We start from the raw sequence: 26,611 nt of genomic DNA on the forward strand, positions 1-26,611 counted from the left end.
GCATTCTAGTTTAATTAGTTAAAGTGTTAATTAATCAAAGAAAGGTGATTATGAACCTAAGCCTACGATAATTGAGCTATGTAATTGGCCGTCTCTCAAATTTGTTTGAACAATGGGAATGTGCAATTAAGATTTTGGTTGTAATTTGATTTGATCAAATTTTGTAAAAGAGCATAAGCTCTTCTTTACTTTAAAGTACTCCTTTCTTGTTTTATTTGATATGCATGAAATTGGAGTAGTTGGGTCCGAAGCCCATTAGGAAAAACACACCTTAATGTGATGAAACGCATAACTAAAATCAACCACCATCCCTAACCGAAATCCAACACAGGCTCGTGTTGGATCAAATTGAAGGTTCATAGTCATCCTAAGGCCCTAAGGCAACTATATAGTCCATCAACGAATGCAAAGTTTATATTAGTAGTACCATATACTCTTACTTTAAAAATCTTTTTACAAGCATAGTGGAAGTATCATATTACTTAATCAATCACATGAACCAATAGTTGTGATAGGACCAAATTGTTTTAATGTGATTAAAATGCATGCTTATATGTGATGAGACCTAAAAACCCTCAACCAAATCGTTATTAAGTTGACAAGCGTGAGAGTTCTTTGAACACTCTTTCTTGGTCTTCCATTGTGGCAGGCTCTGATCATTTGTGACTTGTACATTGTCTTCACCCTATAATGGGAAAGGTCAAAGTATGTGATTACACTCATGATGAGTCTATATACATACATGATAAAGTGAGGTAGGCAACGAGTATAGCCAACATGACAAATTCTAAGGCAGACGAACTGGCATGGTGAGAATAACTTAACTAAGTGCAATGACGCCAACATGATATATTTCTGAGGCATCATTCTCTTGAGGCCAAACTAGATGGGTACTTACATAAGATGTAAATGAGTAAGTGTACTCTCTCATTATTATAAACGCTAGCCAACATCATATAATTGTGAGGTGGGCATGGTAGTAGTGAGCCACCCATACCCTACTAAGAGTTTCCTCCATAACTCTCGAATTCCTTTTGAGAGATACAGAATTTATCAAAATAGTTGATGGTGCTATTTGATTTAAAGACCCAGATCAAATGGCTTAAAATCAATCAATTTATATTCGTTATGTATTTGTTTACCGATATATTTGCAAAAGCTATCCAAAAGTTGACAAAGAAAAGCCAAAGGCTTTAGTTTCTATACTTGGTGCTCTTAGGGAGATCTAAGAAGAATATTACCCAAGAAAAATGCTTGATGCTCTTAGGGAGATCTAAGATGGAAAGGAAAAATAAACCCTCTAAAAATTATAAATTTTCTCTCCCAAAAAGGAAATGAAATCCTCCAACCCTATTAAAACCAAATCTTTGATTGCTGCAAACAAAGTACAAAGAGACACTTGTCAAATGTAAAAGCAATCTAAGCAAATCAATGGTGAAAGGTTCATTCCCATATAAAAGGTGTCAGTCAGCCCATGTGGGCTATCTTAAATTGTGTGCCCAGCTAGTTGGACAACAACAAGTAGTTCTGATGAGACAATGTCACTAGTCGAAATGCATCAGTATGTTAAACATGAAATGCATATGCATGAATAAACCTTTGAGGTGATGTGCCACAACCTTGAACACTTATTCCCAACAACAAAAGCCTTTAAGAAAATATTCTAAAAACTAATTGGAGCATGTATGGTACAACTACATTATTGGCACGAAAAGCCAAACACAAAAGCAATCTCCCCCTTTGGCTTTCCTCGACAAAATACCCCAAGCATAAAACTAATTTCACTTATCCACACTCAAGAGAAGAACCAAGGAACGAATCCTGCACAATAACAACTCTTGACAAGAACAAGTGAAATTTATCATGGGCATAAATGATTGCAAGGGATGACGATGAACCACATGGATTTTAAATTCTCTCCCATTTTGTCATGGTAAGACAAAGTCACGGTGAAAAATCACATGCAAGGGCAACAAGCACACAATGGATTAAAATGAGCAACAAATCATATAAGCACACCAAAGCAAAGTGTGGCAACAACTAGACTAGCAACAAGGAAGCACATGTCATAAAAATAATCCAAAGTAAAGCACAAGTGATGCAACTTATAACACAAAGTCCAAAAAGGAAAAATACTTCCCCCAAATTAGTGCTCTCCTAAATAACTCACTCCCCCACAAGCAATACCTGAATGACTTTCAAGCTAAAACGCAAGAGAGGAACATAGCATCATAACTCAATAGATTAGAACTCGTCCTTAAAGTTATAGTCATCCAACTCGAATTGACTCGAGATATCTTCTTCCAATTTATGGACAGAAGCCACACTAATACTAGAGGTGCAGAATTCAAAGCATACAACATGTAAGGTTTTGAGGAAGGGACCAAAACCATAGATAACTCAAAGGAATGATGGAGATGGAGTAGAGAATGCAACTTGACATGAGAGAAGCACAAAAGAATAAAGTTATGAAATGAACTTAGCACACACAATACACCAACAAAATTCCTTCTCCTCCATACCATGAGCTTTCATTAAAATGCTACACCGCCATAAACACGACCCTAATGGATGAAGACAGAACCACTAGATCTCCTCGAAATGAGGGAACAATGAATCGAAGAGGAGAACCAGAAGTTTCAATTTCTACAACAGCTTCATCAGAGGAAGCAGAACCATTTTGATCACCATCATACCAAGCCTCAGATAGTTTGAGACCATTTTGGTGAAGGTGGAGGACAAGGCTCACCGTGAGACATAACATACATCACATTACAAAGTTGCATGAGGTGTTTATCTAAATCTTTGGTAGACCTAGGGCAAACATCACTAGGCCTAGAAGAAACTCCAGCATGTTCACACAACATGATAATGAGATAGGGATGAATGGTGGACCCACGTTGCTATTTTCCAAGACGTTTGGTTTTGGAAAGTAATCACATACCCAAAAGGCACATTAGAAAGAGAAAACATAGCATGCAAAACTTTCGTAGCTTCAAGAGTGAGATTTCTATTCTTGGGTCCAAGAATGTTTCAAAGAAATTCAGACCAATTACGATAGAAGGGTTTAAGACAGGACTTGGAGGCTTGACCTTTGGAAAGAGGAACAATAGGGTCCTCATAGGCTTGACAGTGGCAGGCTTCTATGTCATAACGATATGTGATCAACTCAAAAGAGTGCATACTAACAGCAGAGGTGAAAGTGAAAACTGAGAGAGTTTAGAGAACAAAAACCTATGACATTGTGAAGGTAATCAAAACTGAAGAAGATATCACTAGCGGTTAAGATGAAAAGGTTAAAACATAATGAGAAGTCACAGAAATACCCTTAATATTTTTCACTTTTCTAACGAGAGAGTGAATCGACTAAAGAGGAAATTGTCCATTTAAAAACAGTTTTGTGCAAGAGTACGCAACAATGTACCCAATCAATTTAGACAACACGCAACAAAAAAATAGAGATCAAGGAAGATAACAAAAAAATAGAGATCAAGGAAGATATGCTTAATCTCAGCACTAGTAAACTACAACCAACGAGACAATCCACAAGGGAATTGAAACATGAAGCAGTTTGAATATCTATGCTTCCAAGGTAAGATTAGCAATTCAAGAACTTAAGAAATAGACATGCAGTGTTAAAACTCCAAGCCACTATGGTTAAGATCAATTCGGAGGCTAACCAAACTTTTAATAATCCATTGAGCATAAGAAACAACACTTCCAACATAATGTGAACAAGGAGCAAGACACAAAACTACTTGCAATGGAAAGTCAAGACCAAAAGATAATTGAAGGTGGCATATGGTAATAAGATACACAAGTCATATGATATGGTTGGTACAAAATGTAGTTAAGGCCCCCCAAGAAACTTTTGAACTTTTATGAGAAGTGGAAATAATTTGATGACACATGACATTGCATAAGAGAACACTTTTGTAGGGATGAATATTTGAACATCCCTTTTTGGATATTTGAGAATGTTGCCCATAATTGATGATATTGAAACCCATATTAATGATTTTATTTTGAGGAGCATTGAGTGGAATTGATACAAAGCTCAAATTATAGTGTAAGTAGGGTTGCTACAACTCAGTCAATACCAAAGCAAACTTAACCTCTAAATAAACATAAGCTTTTGTGAAATGGAAAGATGATTTTCAGAGGCTACCAGCCATAGTTGGGAGAACCTTTGACATCACAGTGGAAAAATTAGGCAAGGTTAATCCACAAAATACTGACAATGTATGGCAGTTAAGAGATGCATATAGAGAAAAAAATATAATTATATGTAACAAGGCAGAAACATGCACAAAAACTGGACATACTAGAAAAACTTGGAAGCTTAGCTATTCAACCTATTTAATTTGGCTCAAAGACAGTAGATGTTTCTCAGTTGGCACAAAGATTAAAGTAACAATTTTACCCTTTATGAGATCTCTAATGAAGTGATGTCACATGTCAATATATTTGGTTCTTGATGTTGGATAGGGTTCTTCGAAATGTCAATTTAATTCACGAAGGCACAAAAGAAAAACAAAGAGAGTAGGCAGATCTCGATTGTTAAGTTGATAATTGTAGCCAAATTCAATACGATGTAGACTGACTACAATACTTACATGTATTCAATACAATCATCTTGACAGTCATATCCAATAAGATGATATGATAAGACATAGTTGATAAATTTGTTTCAGCAACTATAAGATTGTCGTGTTTCATTTCTTGACTTAATGATTTGAAAGATATGTTTGAGCACGATATTTTTGTTTTTTGGGACTACAACATAACATACAAGATGAGCAAGTCTGGAGGATGATCGCAACCAATGCGGTGCTAGTAAAAGACACTATGACGCTCAAGTTAGTAATATTAGGGACAGAGGCATGTTTTAGGCTGTCATGCGCAGCTAGATTTCCAAAACTTGAAGTGCAATATTTGGTTACTTCAAGTGTTGGTCGCTCAGACTCAACCTACTTAGCCTTTTTTTTTCTTTAAAGTAATTTGAATGCGAATTGATTTCCCTTGCAATCTCCTCCCCTTTATTCAACTAACCACAACCTAAGTCCTTACTTCGGACCCACAGCACGAATCGGTAGCATGTTAAATATACTAAGCAGATAGTTTTCTTGCACCTAACGCACCAACGAAACACTAATCCTGGGTTCTTTTTTCAAAAGAACGAACAATGAATGAGTCAAAAAACTATGTTAACAGAAAAACATATCGAATTTGATGGCAACAAGTAACGCTGCGTTTCATTTATAGTTTGTGTAATAAGTTACGAAAGATTTACTGTAAAATTGATGGTAGAAAGGAGACAAATAAAAGAAAATTAGAACAAATCTACTTTATTTTTCAGTACACTAGTATTCAACCGATCGTCTATTGAAGTTTCATAATCCCGGGAAATGAGGGGAGAACTGCAACAAGAGCATCACCATATCCGACGGGATCTGTTAAGATAAAACGAAAATTACATGATAATGTGACACCAGTAGCATCAACAAAATCCGGCATTAAAAGAACTGAAATGTATGAAAACTTACCGCCATCTTCTCGAAGTATCCTGCTAACCTCCCCAGCTACATCAGACTTCAAAAGAAAAAATGGATAAGTCAAAAACTATGTTAAAAGATAAAGGACAACAGCTGGGAGGGGAAGAGAAAATTGAACACCCTGCGTCTCTCATCTGATGCATACCTCAATCGGGAGCTCCCCACCAAGCTGTTCTATGTAGCAAATCACTTGTCCCTCTTTCACGGTTTGCTTCTGTTGTGTGAAACGGAAAGAATTAGAAAAGTAACTTAAGAGACTAAAGCATTTTGTCAATGATATGATAAAGAGAGCATATCGGTTGTATAAAATAGTGCGATATACATTATAGTACAAAATGAACCTATACTAAGCCGAAAAATTAACAAGCCAAGAAGTACAAGCCCATCAAAGGTCCAAAATTAAGCAAAAGAAAACAAATTATCCCCACTTCCTGGCAGTGTGCCAGCCATTACTGCCTTTAAGCAAGCACAAAATTCCACAATTTTTCCCTCAAAATTAATAAATCACCGTAAAAAGTTGTACCTCATTACATGATGGTGGAGCACGCTTCCCCTTTATGGTTCGAGATCTCCTAAACAACCCCACCTGCACCATTGGTTATTTTAGTATCCAGATTTTATAAGATGATAAAGTGCATGTTGTTTGGCTTCTTACTCGTGGAGAACGAATTAACACCAAGCCATCATCTGTCGCTCTATCTACCAAAGTCTGGATACTCCTCGAAGACGATACTTGTCTAGTGATAGCTACAGATTGTGTAGGAACAGCGCCATTCGAATCAAGTGCTTTAGTATTTTCACTAGCACTAACAGGGGTAGGACTTGGGGGAGGTGGTGTGCTAAATTTTTCAGTCGGCTGCCTCACCACATTTAACCGAAATCCACCGATCTGATTATGTGGTTAGATTGTGTGAATTAATAATATACCGGATGGAGGATCAACAGAAGCACCCCATACTAATAGGAAGCATAAAGAAAAAAGGAGAGTGGTTTGGAATGAAAAATTTAATCGTATGTTGCAAGATTATTTACAATTCATGTAAATTATTAAGTTAAAATAGAGAAACGGTCTTGCTTACTTTTACTTTGACCTCTGCAACTGTAGGTGTATCACATATTGCTGTGAGCAAAGATTGTACCTACAAACAAGATTAACCAATGTACAGGTTTCAAACTCAAAAAAGTGATCACAAGCGTGCTTTTTTTTCAGTAAATGATGAGAAAATTCTGTAATCTAATTATAAATAAAATGAAAGCCACGAATTTCGTGGCAACGCTACCAGAAGTAAATTTCAACAGGAAAATTTTATGGGGGCACTTCAACAACCTATGATGCACGGATACTTCAATTTGGTCGTGTGTTAAGATAGTACTGGAAACAAAAAGTAGACAGATTTCGTAAAAATATCCCTATATTTCACAATGCCATCCAGGTCTATACTAAACCGGCCTAGAAATACATATTTTTCAGTCTAAGAATGAAGCTTGTCTTTTCTTTCTTATATTTAAGTACTAGAAAGCATTACGTTCCGATATACAATGGACCATAGCAGGATTTCCCAAAACCAGTGATGAAGATTAAATGCATGCAACTTGTGGGTTATAGCAAACCTACCAATAACCTATTTTCTCCCCTTTTTTTTCAACACAAACTAAAAAAGTAAACTTGTGCAACTAAATGCAACTGGAAGGATTTTACATTTGCCCTTCGTGTTTGTCTTACCATTTGATACATAAAAAGGACAACATTGAAAAAATAGTTCTTGGATCATAATTCCTCCCAAGATAAAAATCTAAGAAACAACCATGCCTACATTCAAAACTGCACTAATCCATAATTATTTGTCAAATTTAGACATGGGGCATAGAATAAGGGTTGTAAATTATTAGTGAAGTTACCTCGTCAAAATTTTGAATGAGCTGATTTGTCGGACCAGAATCTCCACTCTCTTCAGGAACCTCTTCTAAACTTGTAGCAGCTATTAGATCATCAACAAAAGCATTGTGTTATGAATAGATTATACATTACAAGAACCAATATTTTCATGTCAATACCATATGCAGTGTAAATATTATTTTTGTTTCTACAAGTTCGTACTTCAAAACTGTCATATTCAGTAAATGTATCTGTACTAAAAACAAAAATGTCATCCTCAGTTACTATGCCAATGGGACAGATTCTCAAGTTTCACAGCTCATGTATTGGAGGGGAAACAAATAAAGAATGAAGGGAAATTATGACGGAACAAAATATAGAGAGAAAAGATTAAAAAGTCTTAACATTTACAAATCAGTCAAACTTACAATATCCGTCGAATTATACACAATAATAATCCCCAAGATAATGCCTACCCAAAGTTTCAGTCGCAGATTACTGGATATATAAATATGACCAAATATGACTTAACAGGTTTCAAGATGTACACTATAGTTTTGGAAATGCAACAATATACCTCCAATCATTTGTTTTATAAAAAATATGATAAACAAATATCATTCGTTGCTTCAACATTGATTGAAGAATATAATAGGAATACAAGACTGTAAAATCACATACCGTACCTAGACAATGTAACTTAAGAAAATGGATTATTTTTCTTTGAAAAACTGTTTGCTAAAGTGGATATAATTGCACATGTAAATATATCCAGACTATCAAATACTCAATTTCCATGTCATTTTCACTTCAGTATGAGCTACTGCCCAAATTTTATAAGCTTAAAATAAACAGAGATTCTAATGTAATAGCATGTAGATATTTATGTACATGCATCGGTTATTGAGAAGCCACATGTGATTGAATAACAACAAACAAACTTAATGTTTCAAGTACTGGTAAGCAAATTCCAGATTTGATTGATGTTTCAAATACTGATAAGCAAATTCCAGACCTGATGTATAACTACCGAGGGACGAAAAGGAAACAATTTACATCAATAAAATGAACTTACACAGGGTTTCTAGTGATGGAATGCTGCGCACATGTAATGCTTTCTCTGGCTGTCTTGATATCGATAAACATGAGTACAATTGTGGTTTTCTCCCCGTCCAACTTCTTACGCCATATGACTTTAGAACCCCAACTCTTGCTTTACCGAAGTTCAAGTTTGTGATTTTAGCATTCAATGTCCCTAGGCTACCTGCCACCCAAATCCTATCAGAAATTATCAAATAACTAAAATCATAAAATAAAATATGAATCGTGCAGTGCATCGACTAGCTTGGTATAAGAAATGATTCTACGAAAAATAAGCAGACAATAAGAACCCTCTAATTAAATTTCAATCAGAATCTGTTCATGCAACACAATTGTAACATATATATAACCCAAGAAAGCAGTTCTTCACCTTTTCTATCTTTCTATATCATTTACCAATTACCATAAGAAACCAGACCCAATTGAATTCAGAATCAGATTCACAGGAAAATTGATGGCAATGCATCAAACAAGTACTAAGCACTGCTGCATTTACATGGTTAACCTATTCTATGAGCAGTGCCAAAAACTTCCACGGATACAAGCTGCAAAATCCCAACCCCAATTTCCAACTAGATCAAGAGATTAATTAACCAAAAACCCACATCCCCAAAACCAAAAACAACCAATATAAACATTGAAGTCAGAGTTTTCTCAAGTGTGCTGTCTGTGTGTGGAAGAGAGAGGGAGAGAGGAAGACTCACTGGAAGCCATGAAGATGGATGAGCCTGAAGGGGGGCCAGAGAATGAAAGAAAATGGTAAGAAGTTTTAGAAACTTCACAGAAAAAAAACACAAACGAAACGTCAGTGAAACACAGCAGAAATCGGAGAGAAGGATGCAGAGAGAGAGAGAGCGAAGGGAGTAAAAATTAGAGACTTTGAGAAGCTGAGACACACGGCCAAGAAATGACAATTGAGTAGGAGGACCAGTTAATCACTACCAAACATACAGCTGGAAACTTGGATACGTAGTGGCTGGGGCCAAGCGGCCCAAGCCCAAACCTTGATTTTCCTCAACATATTTTGCCCCTTTTTTTTTAATTTTTATTTTCATCTCTTGTTTTCAAATGTACAGTTATGTTTGGTTTGCCAACAAAATTATGTTTTTGTTGTAAAAGTTGTATGGTGTATGCCCACATCCCACATGCATTAGTATACCCACATCCCACATGCCTTTGGAAAAAGGTGAAAATGATAGTAATATATTTGTTGTTATGTAATATTGTCAAAAGTAGTCATCATATCATTTTGGATGTTCTCATGGGAGTAGCTCTATAAATAAATTGATCCATGTGTTATCAAAACACAAAATGCGAAAGAAAGAATCAAATAAATAATATCAGTATATCTCCCTCCCTTTCTTTATCTACCATCCTTTGTGTTATAGCTACTAAAGTTATAGTGTGATATTTTGCACATGTTTTGCTCATGTCTTTAGCAAGGGTTATTTCTCTAACTTTTGCCTATTTATAACACGTTATCAGCACGACTCTCTAACCATTTCTCATTTCCCTTCGTCGAAAGAAAAAAATGTTTCCTCCTAGGATTTTACTGTTCTTCTTCTTTCTTTGCCTCACCTACTGGATATACTCTTGTGAAGAACTGTTTGCACCTTGCCTACTTCTCGTTCTCAATTTAACAATTACTTATATATTTGATTTCGTATTTGGTGTAGCTCCTGATTACTAACCCAGTATTTATTTATGTTAATTTTATTGCGATAAAAGATGGTGCGGTATCATCACCCATCTTGGACTGCAGATTTAATTTTGCTGCAATTTTAAGTGGTACGGTATAATCGTCCACCCTGCATATTTAAATTTGACTGACTGCTATTTAATTTTACTACAATTTTAGGTGGTGTGGTATAATCGCCCACCCTACTTTGCATAGTTAAATTTTCTTGTAGTTTAAGTGGTGTGAAATAATCGCCCATCCTATGCTTACTTCAATGATAATGATGCAGTACAATCGCCCTTCTCATCAATCATGCAAATCTCGAGCCTCAAGTTCCGAGTGCTTATCATTTTGGCCTAAAGATCAAAATGAAAAATTTGTAAGAACCAAAAGTTCTAACACTATATTCCTCCAGGAATACATATTATTGCAAGTTCTTACACATCTCATTTTTCTTTCAGAACAGAAAATGGCAAACTTGTCAAAGCTTGATTTTGTTGCCTTGGACATTACTGAGAAGAACAACCTTACCTGGGTAGTGGATACCAAGATCTATCTAGAGGCAAGAAATCTTGGAGAAACCATTAGGGAGGAAAACAGTGCATCTTCTCAAGATCAGGCAAAGGCCATGATCTTTATTCGTCGCCACCTTGATGAAGGACTAAAGAGCGAGTACCTTACAGTTGAAGATCCATTAGCTCTTTGGAAGGCATTGAAAAACAAATACAATCCCCAGAAAACAGTGATTCTTCCAAGAACTTGTTATGAGTGGACTCACCTAAGGATCCAGGATTTTAAGTCAGTGGCTGAGTACAATCTGCGATGTTCAGAATTAGCTCCCAGATGAAGCTCTGTGGGGAAACCATCACTGAGGAAGATATGCTGGAAAAGATTTTTAACACCTTTCATTCCTCCAACGTGCTCCTGCAGCAACAATATAGAGAGTGAGGCTTCAATGAATACAACCAGCTGATATTTGTGCTCCTAGTAGCTAAACAAAACAATGAGCTCTTGATGAAAAATCATCAGTCCCGACCTACTGGATCGGCACCATTCCCAGAAATGAATGTTGTTTCCCTTGAATGGAATACCACATCCTCTTGTGGCAATAATTACAAATGAGGACATGGCCATAAGCGAAGCCAGTGGAACGGGAAAGGTAAGAACCATGGTGTCCAGTTTCACAAACAGGTTCTAAGGCATAATTCAGGCCTGAGCTTCAAGAATGCAAATCGCCACAAGGCAAAGCTCATATGAACAACATTCCTAGAAACTCTGAAGAAGCTTGCCATAGGTGTGGTGGCAATGGGCACGGGGTGTGTACCTGTCGTACCCCAAAACATCAGGTGGATCTATATCAAGCGTCCCTTAAGGAGAGGGGTGTCCAAATCAATTTCATCGACCAGGCTAGACCAATGGATATACCTAATCCAATGCTCAACTTATCAAGGCAGTTAAACACAACCCACCTAGATGCTTCAGAATTCATAATGGAAAGAAGGAATGAAGTGTACTGGTCCGATTAAATCATTTATGTTTGATGTATTTTTTATTCTGAACTTGTAGTTTAAAACTCGCATTTCAATTCAATAGAAGTGCCATTTCAATTTCCTTTTATGAATAAGTTGTTTTTAACTGTGATCCTATTTACTCAAAAAGTATGGATAAAAATTGTGGTTATTCTCAAAACATGAAAAATGGCAAAGATATTTGTCTTGCAAACAGCGCAACCACTCATACAATACTTCGTGATCGAAAGTATTTCTCAAGCTTAATGCTTACAAAAGTAAGGGTAACAACAATATCAGGGCAATCAGATGTAATTGAAGGCTCAGGGAAAGCCCAGATTATGTTACCAAATGGAACAATATTATCCATTCAAAATGCATTGTATACTACTCGATTTACTCGAAATTTGTTGAGTTTCAAAGACAAACGTTTAAATGGATACCACATTGAAACGAAAAATGCAAAAAATGTGGAATATCTATGCATTACCTCCAATAATACCCAGAAGTGTATATTGGAGAAGTTGTGTGGTTTGTCGAGTGGATTATATTATACATTCAAAAACACAGTTGAATCACATACTGTCATGAACCAAAAGTTCATTGATTCAAAAGTTTACATGCTTTGGTATGACCGTCTGTGCCATCCAGGATCCACCATGATGCGTAGGATCATTACCAACTTTAATGGACATCCATTATTGAGCAAACACATTGGTATCTCAAATGATAACCCTTACAAGGCTTGTTCTCAAGGGAAGTTGGTAATTAGACTATCACAACTAAAGGTTAATGTTGAATCCCCATCATTTTTGCAATATTTGTGGGCCTATTCAACCATCTTGTGGACCATTTCGATATTTTATGGTTTTGGTTGATGCATTTACCCGATGGTCACATGTTTGTCTCTTGTCTACTCAAAATGTAGCTTTTACGAAACTTCTTGCTCATATGATTAAGTTGCGAGCATAGTTCCCAGATTACCCCCTTAAGTCAATCCGACTTGATAACTCTGGTGAATTTACGTCCCAAACCTTTAATGATTACTACAAGACATTAGGCGTTGATGTTAAACACCCTGTTCCTCATGTCCATACTCAAAATGATTTAGCAGAAGCATTGATCAAGAGGCTTCAGTTAATAGCTCGCACTCTACTTATAAAAACAAAATTAACAATTTCTGCATGGGGACATGCCATCTTACATGCTATATCATTGGTTCGATTTAGACCTATAGCCAACCACCAATTCTCCCCAGTACAACTCATGTTTGGGCATCAGCCAAACATTTCACATTTACGAGTTTTTGGTTATGGTGTTTATGTGCCTATTGCACCGCCACAACGCACTAAAATGGGACTTCAGTGCAAACTGGGAATTCATGTGGGTTTTGATTCACCATCTATCATTAGATATTTGGAACCCTTGACAGGTGATATATTTACAGCTAGTTTCGCGGATTGTCATTTTGATGAGACAGTCTTCCAGTCATTAGGGGGAGAAAAGACTGCTCTAGAAGAACAGCAAGACCTGTCATGGGTTGTTCCCATCTTATCTCATTTTGATCCACGAAGCACTCAATGTGAAAATGATCATTTACCTTCAAAGTATTGCTAATCAAATGCCAGATGCATTTAATGATGCTTCAAAAGTGACAAAGTCACATATACCAGCTGCAAATGCACATGTAAGAATGGATGTCCCTATTGAACAAAATAAAGTGGCAGCAAATGAATCATCTGGTGCACGCCTAAAGCGTGGTAAACCCCCAGGTTCAAGAGATTCAGCCCCTCGAAAGAGAAAGACGAGGGCACAAATGAATCCAAATGAAATCATTCAAGAAAAGAAAATGAATGATAAATCCCCAATTCATGATTCTAAAAAGGAAAATGTCCTTGATGAGACACATGTCCCTAAAGAGACAGAAGTACATGAAAGCAAAGAAATCTCCATAAATTATGCATGTACTAATGAATTGTGGGATCGAAATAAAATAATCATCGACGACATGTTCGCATTCTCAGTAGCCAGTGAAATCATATTAAGCGATGATATTGAGCCCCGCTCTATTGATGAATGCAAACAGAGACAAGATTGGCCTAAATGGAAAGAAGCAATCCAAGCAGAATTAAATTCCTTGGAAAGGCGAAGTGTTTTTGGACCGATAGTCTAAACCCCGCCTGATTTAAATCTCGTGGGTTACAAATAGGTATTCACAAGAAAGCGCAATGAGAAAAACGAGATTGCAAGATATAAAGCATGGCTCGTTGCACAAGGTTTATCACAAAGACCTAGAATTGATTATGAGGAGACATACTCTCTTGTAATGGACGCAATTACATTCCGTTACTTAATAAGTTTAGTGGTTTCAGAAAAACTTGACATGCGACTTATGAATGTCATCACCGCGTATCTATATGGAGAATTAGATACAGACATATATATGAAAGTCCCAGAAGGACTTAAGTTGCCTAAAATGACTAACAAACCATGAGGTATGCTCTCAATCAAATTAAGGCAATCATTATATGGGCTGAAATAATATGGACGAATGTGGCATAATCGTCTCAATGAGTATTTGATCAAAGAAGGATATATCAACAATGTCATTTGCCCTTATGTGTTTATTAAGAAATCCAATTTTGGATTGCTATAGTGGCAGTATATGTCAATGATATGAACCTAGTTGGAACTCTTGAATAGCTCAATAAAACAGCTAAATATCTAGAAAGCGAATTTGAAATTAAAGACCTTGGGAAAACAAAATATTGTCTCAGCCTGCAGATTGATCATTGTGCTAGTGGAATTTTGGTCCACCAATCAGCTTATATTGAAAAAATCCTGAAGTGATTTGGAATGGACAAGGCTTATCCACTTAGCACACCAATGGTCGTTCGTTCTTTAGACATTAAGAAAGATCCATTTCGTCCAAAAGAAGATAATGAAATGGTCCTTGGTCCAGAAGTACCATATCTGAGTGCAATAGGTGCTTTACTGTATTTAGCACAGTGTACTCGGCCAGATATAGCTTTTTCAGTTAACTTGTTAGCAAGGTATAACTCTGCTCCAACAATTCGTCATTAGAAAAGAATCAAAGATGTTTTGCGATACCTTCGTGGAACAATAGACATGGGTCTCTTCTACTCAGAGAAATCCACAAATGACCAGATCCTTGCTGGATATACAGATGCTGGTTTCCTCTCTGATCCGTATAAAGCCCGCTCACAAACTGGATATGTGTTCACTAATAGAGATACAACAATCTCATGGCACTCAACAAAGCAAACACTAGTTGCTACATCTTCCAATCACTTGGAAATATTTGCTTTACATGAAGCAAGTCGTGAATGTTCTTGGTTAAGATCAATGATCCATCATATCTGGAATTCATGTGGTCTAACTTCAAAGACAGACACTCCAACTGTCATCCATGAAGATAATGCAGCCTGTGTTGCCTAAATAAATGAAGGATTCATCAAGGGCGATAAGACTAAACACATATCTCCAAAGTTTTTCAATGCACATGAGCTTCAGAAGGCTAAAGTTATTGAAGTCAGACAAATCCGTTTCAATGAAAATCTGGCAGACTTGTTCACCAAATCTTTACCAAAGTGCATATTTTAGAAGTTAGTGCAGGGAATCGGATTACATCGGCTTACCAATCAACTAAATTTGAAGAATGCAGAATCAGAGGGAGATATAATTCAGGGGGAGCATCCATGATACATGCATGTTGTACTCTTTTTCCTTCGATTAGGATTTTTCCCATTGGGTTTTTCCTATCAAGGTTTTAACGAGGCAACTGATGTTGATATATGGGCATCCAAGGGGAAATGTTGTAAAAGCTATATGGTGTATACCTACATCCCACATGCATTAGTATACCCACATCCCACATGCATTTGGAAAAAGATGAAAAAGGATAGTGATATATTTGTTGTTATGTAATATTGTCAAAAGTAGCCATCATATCATTTTTGGATGTTCTCATGGGAGTAGCTTCATAAATAGATTGATCCGTGTGTTATCAAAACACACAATGCGAAAGAAAGAATCAAATAAATAATATCAGTATATCTCCCTCCCTCTCTTTATCTGCCATTCTTTATGTTATAGCTACTAAAGTTATAGTGTGATATTTGCACCCGCTTTGCTCCTATCTTTAGCAAAGGTTATTTCTCTAACTTTTGCCTATTTATAACAGTTTTAGTGTTGGTGATTTTTAGTTGAAATTGGACTCTTGGTCTTTTTCAATTTTCATGTTGATGCATATGGACTAGCATTATAGATTTCAACTAAAGTCAGCAATGGATAATTTGATTAATCTAATTTTACATAATTAGAAACCATTCTAATTCAATTTTGTAGAAGTATCCACAAACTAAATAATAGCATTTAGCAATGGCTATCAGCTTACCCAGATTAGCCAGAATATGTTTGAGGTCATACAACAAATATTTAGAACCTTAGTTATGGTTACACTATTGTTGGGCTCCTTTGTCCACTAGATTCCGATCATATATACAAAGTATGGAACTACTATCAAACTCTACATATAGATATGATCACCTTGATGTATCTCATGTAAGTTGCTTTGGCCAGACTTCCAGAAACAGATCGTCAAGGGGCTCCAAGAATATCTTCCTTCACAATTATCTAGAAGGTTACAAATTCATTGTTGTGCATTCACGTATGTCCATGTTAATGCATATGATCTTGATCCTCACACTATAAGGCTCCACTATCATTTAAGAGCTTCAAGGTAAAGCCAAAGATCACCTTCACTAAAATGAGATAACCAGTTATGCCTTAGGTCTAAGAACTAGTTACATCCACAACTCAAAAGTGTGATATGATTTATGAGTAGTTAATATTCCATTCGTACACTTATATGGTTGAACAACTTTCATTGAACTCACTCTTAAAGACGAGCACCTTTATGTCTACTCTATGTCACTACATGCTTAGTCTACACTTACTATTGAATACAGCATAAACTGGCCTTTGCGGATGTTTGATAGACCTTTCAATCATTCTAAGGCTAGAGACATAGTTTGGGACTTAAGATCTGTAAGGTACGTATCTTAGGATTGAACTTTTTTCAATCTCGTCCTTACAACTTAAGGTATTCCTTAGACTCATCTTAATCAACAACGCACCTTCCTAATCTGCTATTAGATCATGTGCTCAATTGACAGATGTTGTTTCCATGTCGTTGATGACTCGACATTAGGTTACCATGAATAACTACTAAAATGTTGCCATGTCAATTATGTGTTTCATTCAAAGTATCTTAAGGCACTAACATCAATATGCATACAAGACACTAACATCAATATGCGTACAAGACAGGGCGATCATTTGGAATTCTTTAAATCTTCCAAGCAACCAAGAAAAGCATTTAAGAGTGGTCCTCTAGAATGACTTTATGCATCGGTCAAAGGCTAGGCTTATTGAAACATTTTATTAAGCCCTTCTCAAACCAATATAACATTATGTTAATTTATAGGTTTCACAACAGTAAAGGGTTTCGAAACAAATTTAAAACACACATAAAGTCAGGGAAATCCCATCCCTTGGCCGAAATTGCCATGATTGTGGACTTCTAAATTTGATCCAATCCTGAGCAACAAGGATTGGATCGGTTAGGGTGGTGGCCTTAATTTATTTATTTTTTTGAACAAACGATTTTTTTATTATTTTTTTTTGAGTTGAAACGATAGCGATTTTATTTTATTAGGAAATCGACATACAATCATCCAAGAGAATACCTTGGATTAATTCCGGAGGTTCCTCAAACCAATGAAAAGTAGATGAAAAATCTAACGCCAACTTGACCATTCTATGAGCCGCACTATTAGCTGAACGACGAGCATGACAAATTTTGGAGGACCCAAAACCTCTTAGACACTCACGGACATCATCCAACAATAAATCCAAAGAAGAGGACCCCCGCTTCAGACTCCCAACCCCTTGAACAACTTGCAAGGCATCACTCTCTAGAATAATACATTGCATATTCTATTGCTTAGCCCAGTAAAGGCATCCCCTTGCTACCATCAATTCGACCGTATAGGGGTTATTGACATGGTTAATTCTGCGAACGAAACCTCCAGCATAGCTACCAGCTTCGTCCAGAAATACCACACCAATTCCCTCTCCTGAGAATTAGCATGAAAAGCACCATCCACATTGATTTTTATCCAGCCCGTAAAAGGAGAAAGCCAACGAGATTGTAATGGCAAGGGCTGATGTTAAGATGAAATCTGTGCATTTTTATAGGCCGGCAATTGGAGATTCGTAGCAAAGTTAACCGAACCGGATTCTCAATCTTGCCATTCCATAAAAGAGCATTCCTGACATGCAATATCGCATAAATTAGCATAAGAAAGAAATCACAACAGGTCGGAGGGAGAGACTCGGCAATCACTAAGAACCAATCCCAAAATAATGATATTGCCAAGTTCTATGGGCTTAAAGTCAGTTTAAAGGAGGAAAAAACTGTTCGGGCAAATGGACATGCACTAAACACATGTAACGCCGACTGCGAAAAAGAACTACAGAAAACACAAATGTTGTCCACCACCACACTTTTTTCTCTAAATTTGACAGAGTAGGCAGTATATTGCAACAGGTCTTCCAAACACAAATTTTCACTTTACCAGGAACATAAGCTTTTCAGATTTTATTCCAAGTTGAAGTAGCCGTGGGATTTAAACTGGAAGAAGATGCAACATCCCGAAGTGAGATAGCCACCTTATAGGCACTTTTAACAGAGAATAGGCCTTTAGTATCATAGTCCCACATTAGATGATCCGGAGGTAAACAGGCACTTATATTGAAAAAATCAAAGCAGCCTCACAAGAGGGAAATAAAGAGTTAATCAGGTTCGTATTCCATAACGCCGATTTGTGAACAATTAAGGATGATACCCATTCTACATTACAGCCCTCTGGAGCCGCCGAGAAAGGCCTGAAAAGATGAGGATGGTCTAACCATCTGGCTAGCCATACTCGAATTGATCGACCATCCTCCACCCTCCACCGAGAATCGCGTTCCAAAATAGGCCGAGCTTCCAAAATACCTCTCCAGCATGATGAAGGAGAGACACCCAAGGTCGCATTCCAAAAAGTGTTATGTGGGAAGTACTTTGCTTTAAGCAATTTGGACGCCAAAGAGGTTAGATTTTGAAGCAGACGCCACCCCTACTTGGCAAGAAGTGCAAGATTAAATTCATGAAGTGAACGAAAGCCCAGCCCCCCTTCTTTCTTTGGTCAACACATACTCTCCCATGAAAGCCAGTGAATGCGCCTAGAGGAATCACTGTCTCCTCACCAAAACCGGCAGAGAATTCGTTGCAAATCCTCAAAAAAAGTTTTTGGGAAAAGAAAACAATTCATGGAGTATATAGGAAGAGATTGCCCAACCACTTTAATGAGGATTTCTTTGCCCGCTACACTTAACAACTTGTCCTTCCACCCTTTAAGTTTTTTCCATAGACGATCTTTAATGTGCACAAAGCATTCCAAACACTTACGTCTACGTACAACTGGCAGACCAAGATACCGGTCATGAACGTCCACCCTAGTCACTCCCATAAACACTGCTAGTTGATCCTGAACCTCTCGCCTTATGTCTGGGCTAAAGAAGATGGCACATTTCTAGAAATTAATACACTGAACCGACAACCGCTCATATAAGCTAAGAATCTGTTTGAGATACCCACATTCCTCAAATGAGGCACGTAAAAACAAAAAACTATCATATGTAAATAGTAAGTGGGTAATGCTCGGAGCTTCACGATGGATAGCAACACCATAAATGCGACCATTATGCTCATATTTTGTAATAAGACTAGTTAACACTTCGGCACATAAAATGAACAAATATGGGGACAGTGGATCCCCTTGTCTTAATCCATGGGTGGGAGAAACATATACTATGATCGAGCCATTAACTAAAAAGGAATACGAAACTGTACTAACACAATTCATGATGAGATTAACCCAATTTGAATCAAATCCGAATTTAAGCATGATTGAACGAAGAAAACCCCATTCCACCCTGTTACACGCCTTACTCATGTCTAGCATCAGAGCCAAAAAACCCCGTCGACCTCGCTGGAGGTTATGCAAATAATAACCGACCTTTAATACAACTATGGAGTTATCTGAGATGAGATGCCCTGGCACAGAAGCACCCTGCTGATCCGATATAATGGAGCCCATGAATCCTTTCAGACAATTAACAATGACTTTTGCACCAATCTTATACAAGATGTTGCACAATGCAATCGGTCGGAGCTGAGACATGTATTGCGGATCAGGTACTTTAGGGATGAAGGAGACCATTATGTAGTTCAATTGGCGAATGATGCAACCAAAGAATAGAAAAAAAAATGCACTGCACAAGTCACATCCACACCAATAATATCCCAAATTTTCTAAAAGAATAAAAGAGACATATCGTTCGGACCCGAAGCTGTGTGGGATCCATTTGAAAGAGAGCCTCCCTAATTTCCTTATTTGAATAATTAGCTACTAAGGACTGGTTCATCTCAAAGGTAACTTGCCTAGGGACACAGTCAAGAACTTCACTAAAACTCACATTCCCATTCGTAGCAAACATATCAGTAAAATAGTCATTCACAACCTTTTCTAACGACTCCGCATCGGACTGCAATATACCATTCCCGTCAAAAATGACTTTTATACAATTTTTCCTTTGATGATTGGAAACCTTGTGATGAAAATAACGTGTGTTCTTATCCCCATCACGAAGCCAGAACAACTTAGAGTGATGTCTCCAATGCGACTCTTCTTGGGACAAGAAAGATTCTAAGCATTTATGAAGAGAGCCGTTCATATCCCAAGCCCTGAATGTAACAGGCTGTTGAAACAAAACCTTCATCTGCTCTTAAACCATTCGTATTTCCTCCTTGACAGCCGAGAAAGAAGTCTTCCACTTCAGTAGCTCAACACGCATTGATTTGATTTTTTCACAAACCCTATATGCAGGAGTACCAAAGACCAGTTTAGCCCACCCTTTAAAGATGATATGAGGACAATCCTTCTGCTGAAGCCAAGCTTCTTCAAACCAGAACCATTTGCTTTTTTGAAAATCAGCCGCTAGGCCAGGATGGATTTGCAGCAAAATAGGAAGATGATCTGAGGTTAATAGGTTTAGGTGGAGCACCTTCGAGTGCCCAAAGAGAGATCTCCAGGTCGCATTAGCTAGGCACCAGTCTAACCAACATTTAGTAATCGAATTAGCCCACATGAATGGCTCACCAAAAAAGCCCAAGTCACCCAAATTGCAGTAGGCCACGGCGTCCCGAAATCCCTGCATTTAGGAGGAATTACGAACTCTACCACCAATTTTTTCATAAGCAAGTAGTACCTCATTGAAGTCCCCAAACACAAGCCATGGAAGACCAATTAAATCACTGAGAGAGCGTAAGAGCTCCTAGGACTTATGTCGTTCAGATGTGGCAGCAAAACCGTAAAATCCAGTAAGTCTCCAGTGAGCTGGATACCAACCCTTCCAACTTTAGCATCAATATGATGTGCCAAAGCATTCAAAAATCTCAAAGGAATTTCATTCATCCAAAATAATGCAATCCCTCCTGAGCGACCATCATTAGGAACTGAATAACAACTATCAAAACTTAAACGCACCTTAACATATTCTATTCTCTTTCGATCACATTTTGTTTCACTAAGAAAGACAATTTGGGGGAACTGCTGGAAAAAGAGAATTTCTAGAGCTTGAACTAACGGATCATTCCCCAGACCCCGACAGTTCCAGGTTAGGCAACTCATGGTGCCCGGCGGGACTGCTCCGTCGCAGCTGATGCATTACGAATGTGACACACAAATTAAACCCTATTTCTGACAATTGTAGTAATGATGTAAGTAGGGATCGTTCTAACCAGGGATTAACTAGGGGTGCTAAACACTTTAAACTGACTCAAATAAATAAAACTAACCTTTAAAACACTTAACTCACTTAACAAAAACTCAAAACAAGTCCACAAGACTCAAAATAGGCTAAAAACACTCAAAACTGCCTAAAAACACAAACTGGGCAGTTTTGAGCCTAAACACAAACTTGGACGAAAATTGGTTCTAACTTGACTCAAAACTCTTAAAAACACAATCTAAAACATAATTGAACCAATTAGACACTCTAAGACACTTGGGGATTTGGTTTTGGACGAAAATCAAACAAACAAAACAGGAATGTAAACTAGGCAGATTTGGACAAATTTGAAGGTGTTTGTGACTCCAAATACTTAAAACACAAAATAAGACATATTGTAATGACTAAGACTTAACAAAATATGGGGGGATTGTGTTTGGACGAAATTAAATTAAATGGACAGATTGTAAAGAAAACAGATTGTAAAACAAATTGTGATGAATCAATGGATGATGGAATAGCTAAGGGGTTCTTCTCCACACATGAAATATATGCAACGTAAATCAATTTCCAGTTATCAATTCAATAAGTTATGAACCTCGACACTCCAAGTTAATTAGGTCCGCTTAAATTAACCTTCAGATTTCCCTAGAATCATTGAATTGGATGAATATGCATCGCAAACAAATTATTCCTAACAAGTTCTCTATATGAACAGCATGATAAAGATACAAGTTAGAATCATTACGTTCTTTGGAAATCATAAGCATCGACAAGGCATTTGTAACTATGAAAAGCATGAAACTCTTGCCAGGAATCTACTTAACATGATCGTGACTAGCGACCTTCACTACTTGTGAATATAAATTCATAACGATTAGGTGAAACAAACTTATATCCTAGCACCAAATTCAAGCATGCAAATTAAGCGTGCACTCTCAATCAACATACAAGAATAAGTTCTAAATCAAACGGTTAAGCAAATTGTATTCACGACTTAAACAACGATAACTAGAAGTAATCAACTTATTTCACATATATAATCATGGTTTCGAATACACCCTTAGCCAAAACGAATTTAGCCAATCATTCTCAAAGCAAAACAAAGATTACATGAATTAGACATTGAAATATAAGAGAGAATACACCTAAAATTGTTCAACAACTCAGAATGAAGAGCCAAACAATTGAGTGAATCTGTCTCCTTTCCCTTGCTTGCGGCAGATTGGGTTGTGATGGTTTCTGGGCTATTTTGATGATGTAGAATGGGTTTTGGGGGGTGTAGAGGCACGGCAAGGGGTGTAGGTTGGGTGTGGATGAGTGTTTGATGGTTGGAAGGTGGTGGAGAACTCGGCAAAGAGGGTGGAAGAAGGTGGTGCGGCTGGTTGTGTTTCTGGAGTGCAGATTCGTGTTTTTGGGATGAATGGATGTGTGTGGGAGAGTATGGACGAATTTCTGTGGTGAATGATACTCTAGGGTTCGGCCAAGGGCTGAATATATGTGTTTTAGGAAGTTAATAACATACCTAATTAAGTTTGAATTTAGATTTCCTAGTCTAAATAGAAAAGGTAAGTAAATAAAGTCCAAATAATTTCAGAAAAAGGGGATGCACGAATTTAAACAAATAAGGAATGTTCTTGCCTTGCAAGAAATCAGAAATTAGGACTTTAGGGAAAGTTTTAGAACTAGGAAAGTGAATTAAACTAGGAAATAAGAGTTTGAAATCAGGAAACATAAGGGGAGGTGCGGCATAAGGTTTAGGGAAAGGTAAGGCATTAAACAAGAGGTGTTAGAATAAGGGAAAGGTACTAACACATATGTAAAATAGGGAAGTTTGCACAAAGAAAGGGAAACCACCTTCTTTGCACGGCAAGGAAGGGAAAATTTGCAAAGAACCTTTATTTGTTGTCCAAGGGTGCTCGGGAGCCATCTTAAGTGCTAAAACTTAGAGCGTTCTTGATTTAGGAAAGGTCAACCAAAATAGGAAACTTTGGCTTAACTTTCCTACTTCAAGTAGGAATCCTTGTGTGATTAGGAATCCTCGTCCAACTAGGAATCCTCATGTGAGTGGGAAACCTCCTTCAATTTGGAAACCTTCTCGTAATTGGAATCCTCGTCGTAGTAGGAATCCTTGTCGTAGTAGGAATCCTTGCGACATCAACTCTTCAATTTCGTCCATTCCTTTTGCTCCAAGCATAAGCTATCCAATTTGTGCCCAAAAGTTCTCCAAAAGGCTCCAAAATGCATCCTTTCGCCAAATACGTCTTATGAACCTGAAAACACACAAAAGAAGCTTAAAGAACTAAAATAACTAAGAACTAATAACATAAATGCACGAAAACAAGCAAACTAAGTCGCATAAATATGCTCCTATCAAATTCCCCCACACTTAGCTTTTGCTAGTCCTCGAGCAAAACGGAAAAACAAAACAAAACCTAATCCTTCCAACAGTGGTCTTAGGGATTCTTAATGCACATGACATGTTTAAGATCATTACTCACATAGATGTTAGTCATCCTTACGCTTAGGCACATACGTAATCATAATCACTACTTACTAGTTCTCATTTAATCAATTTAAAACAACATTTGAATGTAGTAACATGCCTTAGAGAATTCACTTAATTCCTTACAAGATACTCTCTTATTTTCACACAGAATTTCTGATTACACAACCTACACTAAGTATATGTGAGAAGATTGATGTAAATATGAAACTAAACACTCACATATGTTTATAACAAGGAAAGCACTTTTCTGGAATGTATATGAATATGATCTCATGAAAGGAATGCTACTAATTAGATGCGAGAACCAGGGACACCATATGCTTACATCAATTCCAAACTCCACATTATTGAAAACATAATGATCAAGATTGAAGCATAAGGGTTGTAACAGTTTAAGGGTGATTGGCTAACAATGAAAGGTAAGGATAACAAACGTTCTTTAAGCAATAGCAAGCAAAGTAATGACATTTGACACTTAGAATCACTTATGATTGCAGAAACTCACTTAGACACACAAGGGGAGAATTCACACAACTCTTAGGGCCATATTCAACGTTTTGGACCCTTTCTTCAACTACCACAAACATGTGAGCTTATTTTCACTTATTTCATATTCTTTTTCTTTCTTTTCACAACTTTTTCTTTTCTTTTTTCTTTTTCCACGAATTTGTTTTTTTTTTTCACTCATGCCTTATTTCTTTTCATGGCATATCAACACACACACACAAATTCCCCCACACTTGTTGTTTTGCATAATCGAAAGGATTCCCTCTACGTCATGCTTACTATGCTTCAAGAACAAGGGTATGGGTGGTCCTAATCTAGGCTAGGTAGGGATGATATGGGTAAACAAAGAACAAAGGCTAACAATGGCTCAATGGGGTATGACCTACAATATATAGTGCATGGGTTGGCTGTTTGGTTGATGGCTTCACTACACACTTCATCTTGATATATATTATGCAATCATGCTTTGAATGGAATGGATGCAAGTTCTAGCATTTGGAACTAAATGATGAAACGCGTTCTAATTAGCAACCAAGCAAGAATAATGAGATCATGCAACGAGTTTGAAAACAAGAATCACAGATTAATACTCTCCAAAGAATGTTTAAAGCTCAAGTCTCTCAGGGTTGTAATGTTATTTTAAGTTCCTTCCTTCAAGCATATTACAAAAACTTATTATTTTTTTTTCTTTGGGATTAAACATGAATTCATAAACAACAACTATAACCAAGTATAAACCAAGAATATATCAAACTTCCATCCATGTTTATAACTCTCTTTCACAGCCATGCACATAAAAATCAAATCCTCATCATTGTGTTGGAAGGTATCCTAAGACACAAACACACAAAAACAAACACAAAACTGACTCATGATGCGAGAATTATACGCGCACAAATTAAACCCTCTTTTTGACAATTGTAGTATAAGTATAAGTAGGGATCGTTCTGGACCGGGAATTAGGAGGGATTGTTAATCACTTGGATTTTGACTCAAAAACGTAAAAACAATATAAAACACTAAACTAGACTCAAAGAATGTGAAACTAAACGTTAAAACATTAAGACAAACCAAAAGACTCAAAATGCTTTAAAAACACAAACTAAATTGATTTCTAACTAATTTGACAATAAAGTAAAGGGGGGATTGTGTTTGGACGAGATTAAATTAAATGGACAAATTGTAATTAAAGGCAAAACGTAAATATGAATGAGATGAAAATATGGATGATGGAATAGCCAAGGGGTTCTTCTCCACACATGTTACACTTGCATACAAGATTGATTCTCAGTTGGTCTTTCGATAAATTATGATTTCTCAACACCCCGGGTTAATTAGGTCCGCTTAAATTAACCGTCAAGTTTTCCTTAAGTTAATGAATTGGATGACATCATACGACAACCCAAAGCATTCTTCAAAAGTTCCTTACATGACATCATAATAAAGATACAATCAAAGATCATTACGTTCAATGAAAACTATAAGTGTTGACGAGGCATTCGTTACTATGATTGCATGAAACTTATGCCAAGAATTTGTTTAACGTGATTGTTTATAAGCAACCTCCACTACTTGTGAATATAAGTTCATAACGATTAGGTGAAATTCACTTATATTCTAGCGTCATATTCATGCATGAAAATTAAGCGCGCATTCTTAATAAACATACATAAATAAGTTATCAATCAAACAGTTAAACAAATTGAATCCACAACTTATGAAATTCCAACGAAAGTTAATCAATTCATATTGCAAATATAAACATAGTTTCGAATCACCCCCTAGCTAAAGGGGGTTTAGTTCTTCATAACCTTGAAATCAAAGAAACACCTAAACATTCCAACAACTCAAACTTGAATTGTATGAACGTTTAGGCACTCTTCTCTTCCATTCCTCATACGTACAAAACAAAGAGAATTGAATTTAAACTTTGAAATCAAAGAAACACCTAAACAT

At 36.9% G+C, this 26,611-nt stretch overlaps 2 protein-coding genes across 2 annotated transcripts; one reads left to right on the forward strand and one right to left on the reverse strand.

The window, feature by feature from the left end:
• Window positions 1-5,228: 5,228 nt before the first annotated feature.
• On the reverse strand, window positions 5,229-9,433 carry LOC103940279 (biotin carboxyl carrier protein of acetyl-CoA carboxylase). The gene is made up of 9 exons (XM_048587091.1): window positions 9,237-9,433; window positions 8,507-8,695; window positions 7,455-7,534; window positions 6,635-6,694; window positions 6,211-6,444; window positions 6,079-6,141; window positions 5,701-5,769; window positions 5,547-5,592; window positions 5,229-5,453 (listed from the first exon to the last, which is right to left on the reverse strand). Exons 1-9 carry the CDS (start codon window positions 9,244-9,246, stop codon window positions 5,383-5,385), a joined length of 822 nt encoding a protein of 273 aa, XP_048443048.1. The 5' UTR covers window positions 9,247-9,433; the 3' UTR covers window positions 5,229-5,382.
• A 1,246-nt stretch (window positions 9,434-10,679) lies between these two features.
• LOC125478700 lies at window positions 10,680-11,057 on the forward strand. Its single transcript, XM_048587130.1, has one exon. It carries the CDS (start codon window positions 10,680-10,682, stop codon window positions 11,055-11,057), a length of 378 nt encoding a protein of 125 aa, XP_048443087.1.
• The last annotated feature ends 15,554 nt before the right edge of the window (window positions 11,058-26,611 follow it).

This window comes from the organism of the source record quoted next, unplaced genomic scaffold (genome assembly GCF_019419815.1).
Source record: "Pyrus x bretschneideri cultivar Hongxiangsu unplaced genomic scaffold, Pyrus_bretschneideri_v1 Contig26, whole genome shotgun sequence".
Lineage (NCBI taxonomy): Eukaryota > Viridiplantae > Streptophyta > Magnoliopsida > Rosales > Rosaceae > Pyrus > Pyrus x bretschneideri.

Coding starts and splice junctions, on each gene's coding strand:
- LOC103940279 (XM_048587091.1), bottom strand. Junction 7,535..8,506: donor TCCATCACTAGAAACCCTGT/GTAAGTTCATTT, acceptor ATGATCTAATAG/CTGCTACAAGTTTAGAAGAG. Junction 5,770..6,078: donor CTCCACCATCATGTAATGAG/GTACAACTTTTT, acceptor TTCACACAACAG/AAGCAAACCGTGAAAGAGGG.
- LOC125478700 (XM_048587130.1), top strand. CDS start 10,680: ATGGCAAACTTGTCAAAGCTTGATTTTGTTGCCTTGGACATTACTGAG.